The sequence below is a fragment of the Nilaparvata lugens genome, chromosome 12 (genome assembly GCF_014356525.2).
Source record: "Nilaparvata lugens isolate BPH chromosome 12, ASM1435652v1, whole genome shotgun sequence".
Taxonomy (NCBI): Eukaryota; Metazoa; Arthropoda; class Insecta; order Hemiptera; family Delphacidae; genus Nilaparvata; species Nilaparvata lugens.
Genome location: NC_052515.1, coordinates 9369819 through 9378818, shown reverse-complemented (window position 1 = coordinate 9378818; position 9000 = coordinate 9369819). Strand labels below are relative to the sequence as shown.

At 34.3% G+C, this 9000-nt stretch overlaps 1 protein-coding gene across 1 annotated transcript in view; it reads right to left on the bottom strand.

The window, feature by feature from the left end:
• Positions 1 to 1217: 1217 nt before the first annotated feature.
• LOC111056761 (guanylate cyclase soluble subunit beta-1) overlaps positions 1218 to 9000 on the bottom strand; it is a 66777-nt gene continuing 58994 nt past the window's right edge. The window contains exon 14 of the mRNA XM_039438872.1: positions 1218 to 1826. Coding sequence (XP_039294806.1) covers positions 1697 to 1826 — 130 coding nt within the window. The 3' untranslated portion in view covers positions 1218 to 1696. The remainder of the gene's footprint in view (positions 1827 to 9000) is intronic.

Sequence of the window (9000 nt, the reverse complement as noted above, 5' to 3'; positions counted from 1 at the left end):
ACTGGCAACCATTAGTTGAAAATTTGAAATAATTCACATACTCAACTGAATAATTTATTCTTATGAACTCACTATTTAATGTATCGTACTTTATTTGTAAAATATGTTATTTATTAAGTAGCTTATGTTATCAACTCTATATTAGACGTTTCTTGACGATTTATTGTATCAATAGAACATAATAGGCCTACTCCATAACAGATTAACACAAGTTTTTAGTATACTTGATCATTATGCTTACAAACTTCCAAAATATAATCAAAGTAAGTAGCCTACGTATCAAAGTTTGGATTTATATTCTTCATCTTATTATACTTTCTGTTTTGTTGTTACTGTTTTTCCATTATTTACCTCAACCTTATAACATTATATTTGAGGATCTCAAATCTAAAATGATACATACAATCATCTTTTCAGGAGAGATACAGAACGGGAATTGATTTTTCCAGCAATGTAGGCTATAGAGTAAACAAAGCAAATTTATCAGCTACTGTCAACCTTTTATTATAAATAGTATGGTACAGTAATTGACATTTCTCATTTGATTTAGTATTCATCATAGGAAAATACTAAATGAAACAAGATAATTTACAACTAATTAAGAGTTAATTAGGAGCAAATGATTCATTGTTTTTGTTGGAGAAAATGTAAAAAAATGTAAAATAGTTAAATATTATCTATGTCTCAATATAATCAGAATTCAATTTAGTAGCCTACAGTATTAAGGCTGTGCAAAGGCTGAAAATAAACTTTCTACTGGTGATATTTATCAAAGATTTTCGATTTGTATATCATCAAGCTATCAAAATGAAAACGTTTTCTCAGGAAAACATTTTTTTCCGATCATTACTTTTTAAGATATGAGCACCTAAAGTTTAAATTTTTGGGACAGAACATTACAAATTCGGTAAGAGATAAATCCATGAGATTTGGAGGATTGATTCTCCATGGTATAGTAGATCTAGTGAAACGAGACTTTTTCTGAAAATATCAATTTCCTAAAAAATGACCAAAAATAACTTTTTGTTGAGCTATTTTTGGTAAATTGTATAACTTTTTCAAAAATTGATATTTTTAAAAAAAAGTCTCGTTTCACTAGATCTACAATACCATGAAGAATCAAACCTCCAAATCTCATGGATTTATCTCTTACCGAATTTGAAATGTTCTGTTCCAAAAATTAAAACTTTAGGTGCTCATATCTCAAAAAGTAATGATCGAAAAAAAAATGTTTCTCGAGAACCTTTTTCATTTTGATAGCTTGATGATATACAAATCGAAAAACTTTGAAAAATATCACTGGTAAAAAATTATTTTTAGCCTTTGCACAGCCTCAATATTCTGTACTAAACGTTTTTACATGGAAGATGAACCTCAATACGTTGAAACCTGGACACAACAGCAAAAAAGGTAACATACTGTAGAGAAACTTATAGTCTATGTCTATGAGAACAACATTGTTACATATCAACAGCAGAAAAACATCTTCAGTTGAATTTTTTGATAAATATTGACATACGTACGGTATCATAAGAAGACTTACCTATTTTGAGAATGTGGAAAACGTCACATCAACATTATTTATAAAGAAGGGTACCATTGATTGTCTGTTTTGAAGGACTTTAATGCTTCATTGAGCGTTTATTGCTCTGAAATTTAATCTCAAGACTTGGAATTCATAATACTGTAAATGAAATTATACAATATATTCCTGACTGCGGGTGAGAAACCAAATTTTCATAGGATCCTTTTTCCCCTTCATTGTGATTGGTCCTCTGTACTCGAAATGGAATTGGGGGTCCTCGTTGTCTGGCCTGTTTAGGAGGCTGAAAAATATTGAACGAAAACAAAAGGAGATATTATTCAATTACGTATTTTGATAGGACATAAAAACACAGGAAAATCTATTAGCCTACCCTTATAAATAAACTTCTATTGTTAATTTATATTTTAATGGAAATATCAGTATTTATTTCAACTGATAATAGAGAGTTTAATGTAAGCATGTGCTAAAACCCGTTTTGAGAAAAACGTTGTCAAAGATTAACCTATTCACGCTCAAACGCCTCTTGAGACAACATATTTCTATAGAATGGTAGACATAGAGAAAATGGGCGACGAATCCATTAAGCACTCTGACGGTAAAAGGGCCTGAAGTTCTTAGTGCTCTTTTAGCCCTTCTTAGTGCTTTAGGCCCAGGCCTAGGGTACACATTGTGTTTTTCTGTAGATAACTAAATCATGTACTGAAATCATTCAGTACATTGTACAAGCTTATGCGACGCTTTAATTCCTGTTGTGGTTTCTCTTGTTAATAAATAAATAAAGAAATAAAGTTATGTGCTGAATTCATTAAAATTAGGGATCAGGACAAAAATAAGCGCAAAATTAGGCGACGCTTACGACCTGATCTTCTGAAAAAATAACAAGTGATATTGTAAAGTGTACTTGAGTGTTAGAGGCTGACAATGAAGTACACCTACGACTGACTAGTACTTGGTTCCTGCAGATACCACAACGAGAGTTGGTTCAAATGCAGCCAGTTTCTGACATTCACATTTACGTAATTGGAGATAATTTGCTAGAAATAGATGGGCTACAGCATTTGTTCGAACGATTTCACACTTACATCTTGGCAATTCCAACTTTTTAATTATTATTTAGGCCTACCATACACGTTTCGATCGGTCTTAAGGCCCGGACTGTTCAGTCCCGGTCTTAGGGCCGGGCCGCAATGGCGGCCTCCCCACTCACGTATCGGTCGGCCTTAGGGCCGTTGCGTATCCAGTCGTGCGGTAGCTCTATTGGAAGGTGGGCGTTGTTTCGTTCAGTTTTGTAAATATTTTAGTAAATTTTAGTGCAATACATTCTGTGATAGTAAATTCAGTTGAAGACGAAATGTCATCTATTGAAGACCTACAAGCTATTGCAGTTATAATGTGTGCAGTGTCCAAAAGAAAAAAAACGCAAAAGGAGCATGTGGACGAAGTCATGGCTTTAAAGGACGAAGTTCACCCACATATAGTTATATTGTCAGAGTTGCAATGTCATCCAAAAGATTGGAAAAACTATCTACGAATGGATGAGCCAACTTATTTGGAATTATTAAGAATGGTCAACCCGTTAATTTCAAAAGAAGATTCTGTGATAAAGAAAGCAATAACGCCGCATGAAAAATTGACAGCAACATTGCATTACTTGGCAACGGGGAGAAAATTAAAAGATATTATTATGGGTCGGATAAAAATCATCCAGACACCAATAGAAAGGAGACATTCTCTCCATTAATTTTATATAAAATTATTACGCATTACGACGCCCCATGATTCTGAGAGAAGTGATATTCAAAAGAAAAACAAATCTTCGCGATGTTCCCAATTTTATCATAAAAGTTAAATTTCCTTTTAATCCTACAACCCTGAAACTTTTTTAGCACTACTAGGATATCAAGGTTGATATTCTACATCCTATTTTGACGTTGAATTGGAAATTTGCAAATTTACACCAATTGGCAACCTTGTAATTTTTTTGGATGGAGGGCCAAGTCTCAACTTATTTTATACAGACTATAACACCTGATTTTTATAAAAGAATCAATTTTGAGTTTTTTTAATCACTACTATTTCTCCTTATACAGGTATTATTTACAGTAATATTCCTTACACAGTCGTCGTCGTTGTCTTCTTAGTAATAAAGTGATATTTCTATTATCATAGTTGATCATATCATTATTACCGTATTTGAACAGAGAGGAAAATACTAAATCTAATTTTTATCTCATTTCATGTGATCAACTACAACTATGATAATAGGAATATTATAATATGAAAATAGGAAGATGGATGATAATCATATATTATCATACCAGCCTCAGCAGAAAGTTTATTCAGCCGAATGTTATGCCACACTCCAAAAACAGCACCAACCTCTACACTACTACGACACACACACACACACACACCACACACACACACACACACACACACACACACAAACACTGACCCTACTGCTTGGGGGATGTGTTGATTCAACTATTCGACTCTGAAGCAAAACTGGGAGATAATAAGTGCAGTATGCACTTATGTTACAATGCAAATCAAAAATCGATTTTTGGGCTAGATTTTTTTGTGAAATCGATTTCTTTTGTTCGATAATCGATTTTGCAAGAAATCGATTTTTAGAATAATTTTGCTATCCATAACACATGCAAAACGTGTTGACCGAGGGTAGAAAATATAGCGAAGGGGGAAGAGCGGGTGTTTTGGCCTGAAGACGAAACCAGGTTTCCCCATTCACGTTCAGTTCCATCTCAAGAGCAATTAAAATTAATCCGTCTTGAGGCCGGGCCTCACTGGATTCCAGTGCGGCCGAAATCCGGCCTTGAGACCACTTTTCGTCTTGAGGTGACACCATACACGTTTAGATCGGTCTTAAGGCCCGGACTCTTCATTCCAGGTCTTAAGGCCGATCGAAACGTGTATGATGTGGCCTCAAGACAAAAAATGATCTCAAGGCCGGATTTCGGCCGCACTGGAATCAATTGAGGCCCGGCCTCAAGACAGATTAATTTTAATTGCTCTTGAGACGGAACTGAACGTGAATGGGGAAACCTGGTTTCGTCTTAAGGCAAAAACACCCACTCTTCCCCCTCTGCCATATTTTCTACCCTCGGTCAACACGTTTTCCACGTATTATGGATAGCAAAATCATTCTTAAAATCAATTTCTTGAAGAATCAATTATACCCTTGGTCAACATGTTTTGCACGTGTTATGGATAGCAAAATTATTCTAAAAATCGATTTCTTGAAAAATCGATTATCGAAAAAAGAAATCGATTTCCCAAAAAATCGATTTTTGAGAGAGTCGATATTCATTTCTCATCCCCAGTTGTGCCTCAGTGTGAGTAGGAGAAAGTTAACAGTCACAATAAAAACCGTTTTTTTCAGGAAACGAATACTGCACTGATCATCCCCTAGTTTCACTTCAGAGTGAGCGGAATAGTTGAGGAATCAACACATCCCCCAAGCAGTAGGGTCAGTGTGTGTGTAGTAGTGTGGTGTTTTTGGAGTGTGGTATCACATTCGGCTGAATAAATTATCTGCTGAGGCTGGTATGATAATATATGATTATCATATTCCTATTTTCATATTATAATATTCCTATTATCATAGTTGAGTTGATCAAATGAAATGAGATAAAAATTAGTTTTCGTATTTTCCTCTCTGTTGAAATATGGTAATAATGATATGATCAACTAAGATAATAGAAATATTACTGTGTAATACCTGTCTAAGGGGATAGAGAAATAGTAGTGATTTGAAAAACTCAATATTGATTCTTTTATAAAAAATCAGGTGTTATAGTCTGTGTAAAATAAGTTGAGACATCCGAAAAAATTACAAGGTTGCCAATTGGTGTAAATTTGCAAATTTCCAATTCAACATCGTAATTGGATTAGAATATCAACCCCGATATCCTAGTAGTGCTAAATAAGTTTCAGGGTTGAAGGAAATTTAATTTTTATGATGAAATTGAGAACATCGCGAAGATTTGTTTTTCTTTTGAATATCACTTCTCTCAGAATCCATGGGGCGTCGTAATGCGTAATAATTTTATATCAAATTAACGGAGAGAATGTTTCTATTGGTGTCTGTATGATTTTTATCCGACCCATAATAATTTTTAAATTAATGATTATAATGTTCATCAATGTCAATACATTTCGAGCAGAAATGAGAATTTAAAAGGAATTTTAAAGTTAGGAGAGAGTCTGCATGGAATGTATTGTGTACCAAATTGTTTCAAAAATTGTACCACATGTTTCAAAAATCTGTCTGTATGATAACATATGATAAATATTCAAGATCATAATCATCATAACTATTTTATCTAGCAATATTTTTATAGCATCATAGACTTAATTTGAAAACGTTAGACTTAATACACAATACAATAATTCAATGTGAATTGTTGCCACCGCGTGACTGGATACGCATCGGCCGCAAGGCCGACCGGTACGTGAATGGGGAGACCGCCATTGAGGCCCGGTCTTAAGACCGGGACTGAAGAGTCCGGGCCTTAAGACCGATCAAAACGTGTATGGTAGGCCTTACACGGAAATCAGTGGTAAACATTCGTTTAAAAGACACATGGCGCGATCTCGTGGATGAAGAACGAACTTTTTGGAAACACTCGCTGACTGTGGCCAGACATACTGGCAACAGGTCCTAAATATTGGCATATGTTTCAAATTTTGGGCTCGATATGGTGGGGCCAGCTTCACGGCGGTGGTCAGCCCGAGATGGAAGCAGAGAAAGGTCGAGAGAAAACTACTGTTACTTTCAGTCACTGCATGCAATTTATTAATAGTGCCTTATGTACCGTAATCTATATAAATAAAAATCTGATGTGGCGCACTCACACAACTTTCCTTGCCATTATGAAAATTGATCACCAGACACTAGTGTTCACGCGCATCACAAGTCTACGATTCAAAACTCTGAGCCAGCTGTTGACAGGACAATAACGCTGGAGACACACAAGGTCTGCTATCTCTTCGTAGTGGATGATTTAATAGAATCAACAGTTGCCAGAAGTTTACAATTGAATAATCACATTTTCTCGAATCTTGAGCTTATTTTTAATTTTAGGTGAAAATGTTACTAAACATTAATTGTTGAGATCTTCATTCTGAATCTTCTCAACTTGAAATTTTTGGTTTAAATTGTATCTGAAGCCTGATAATTGGAAATCTAAAATCAAACTTTGCATGGATGGGGTGGAGCTCCTGAAAATTCTACAGATATGGGACTTGTGACAGTTGATAGAGCTTATCAATGAATATTTTAGGTAAAAATTAGATCAAAATCGTTGGAGACCTCATAATACGTCGACGCGAAATTCAAAAAGGAATACCTGTCAAATTTCATGAAAATCTATTGCTTCGTTTCGACGTAAATGCGGAACGTAAATATAAACATAAAGAGAATTAATGAAAACCATCGACTTGAATCATAAGCTGCGTACACATATACGCGCTTCCAACCCGCACCGTGCACGCTCCGCCCTCGTTCCTCCATCGAACCTCAGTCGCTCCGCCCACGCACCCATCATGAACGTTACAAAAGATGTTAGATCTTCTCGCGTTCCCCGGTCGATCATCAATCGCTCTGCTGGAGTGACGTTCGGTTGCGGAGCAGAGCAAAAGTCTGTACGCACCTTTAGACCTCACTTCACTAGGTTAATCAGTATTTTTTTTCAACTGATAATATGGATACACATTGTGATTTTCTGTAAATAAATAAGTTATGTGCTGAATTAATTCAGTACATAGTACATAATTAGCTACGCTTAAGCACTGTTGTGATTTTGATTTCCTGCGCTGAGTAATAAATAAATAAATTATTTCACATGAGGGATCAGGATGATAGTAAGCGCAAAATCATGCAACGCTTACGACCTGATCTTCTAAAAAAATATCACTTATTAACTTATTACAAATTATGTCTGAGATTTAGAGGCTGAAGTACACCTACGACTGTCTAGTATTTCGGTTCCTGCAGATACGACAACGAGAGCTGGACCAAACGCAGCCAGTTTCTGACATCCACATTCACGTAATTAGAAATAATTAGCTAGAAATAGATGGCTACAGCATTTGATCAAACGATTTCACACTCATATCTTGGATATTTCAACTTTTTAATTGTTATTTAAACGAAAATCAGTGGTAAACATTCGTTAAAAAGACACATGGCGCGGTCTCGTGGATGAAGGACGAACTTTTTGGAAACCCACGCTGACTGTGGCAACCATTGATATAGAGAATAAGATTAAAAAGAGCGAAGTCCGCTATGATGCCACTGCGCTAGTGTCGCTACCAGAAACTTCGGGCAAGAAGTCGGGTATTTGTATTCGCTGTGTAGAAAAAGAGCCTTTTTCAATAATGATCTATTTTCTTCCTGTACTGATTTCTCCCAGTTGAAATCATATAAACTGGAAATAATATCTTTGATGTGCAAATTGCAATGATTATTTGAAAATACGGCTATTTGCTATTGGAAAAATAAGAACCGAAAGATGCAACTCTGTATCTAAATGACATTTTGTTTAATAAATTAATATTGTTCAGAAACCAATAAGTATTGTATAATTTTATTAGTTATAAGAAAAATAATGTGCTGTTAAGTTTCACTTAGCCTTTTTTTGTTGAAATTTAATAAAATAGATTAAAAATAAAAATGTTATAACAACTATAGTTTCAGTGTTACACACCATCTTCAGGTTTCAAAAATATATTTCATATATATCCATTTTGATCTCTTAATCCATTCCATTTTCATCTCTTAATAAGCAAATATTGGGAAAGCTAGAACCCCCTGGGTTTTAAGAACTCGCTCATGAACCGTTGTATTGATCTCTGAGATCTTTTACAAGTGGACCTATGATATTACAGTAGTAGGCTCAATGAGGATCCTATTCCAGTTGAAATGAAATTCTTTCTGTCGCTTCAAAACTTTAGACTGTCATATGGATCTAACTTCATTTTGAATCCAACTTAATTTTTTCAAATGGGAAGGTGGTCATGTAATACATGATTTCGATACAGATTGTCAAAGGAAAATTAATGGTGAAACTTTTCTAGTTCATATATATATACAGTACTTATTTATTTTCTTATATTCAATACATTTTTTTTGCAAAATGAATGAGAAACAGTTTCAAGGAATATTGTGGTTAGGTTGATTCATTATCATTATTTACCAAGTAACAAAATATAAGTTTCGGTAATATTATAATAAATATTTTATTTCCATAGATCCAATATCGGTATCCATATTCTATTCCATTAATTTGTCTTATATATTGTAATATTTTGTGAACTATGAAAATATTTTATGCTAAATTTGTATTATAAAAAAATATTATTTGCTAAAATTGTCTATAAATTCTTCATCATTGCTATTGTTTTATTTTTCCCTTTCTTATAATATATAGTTA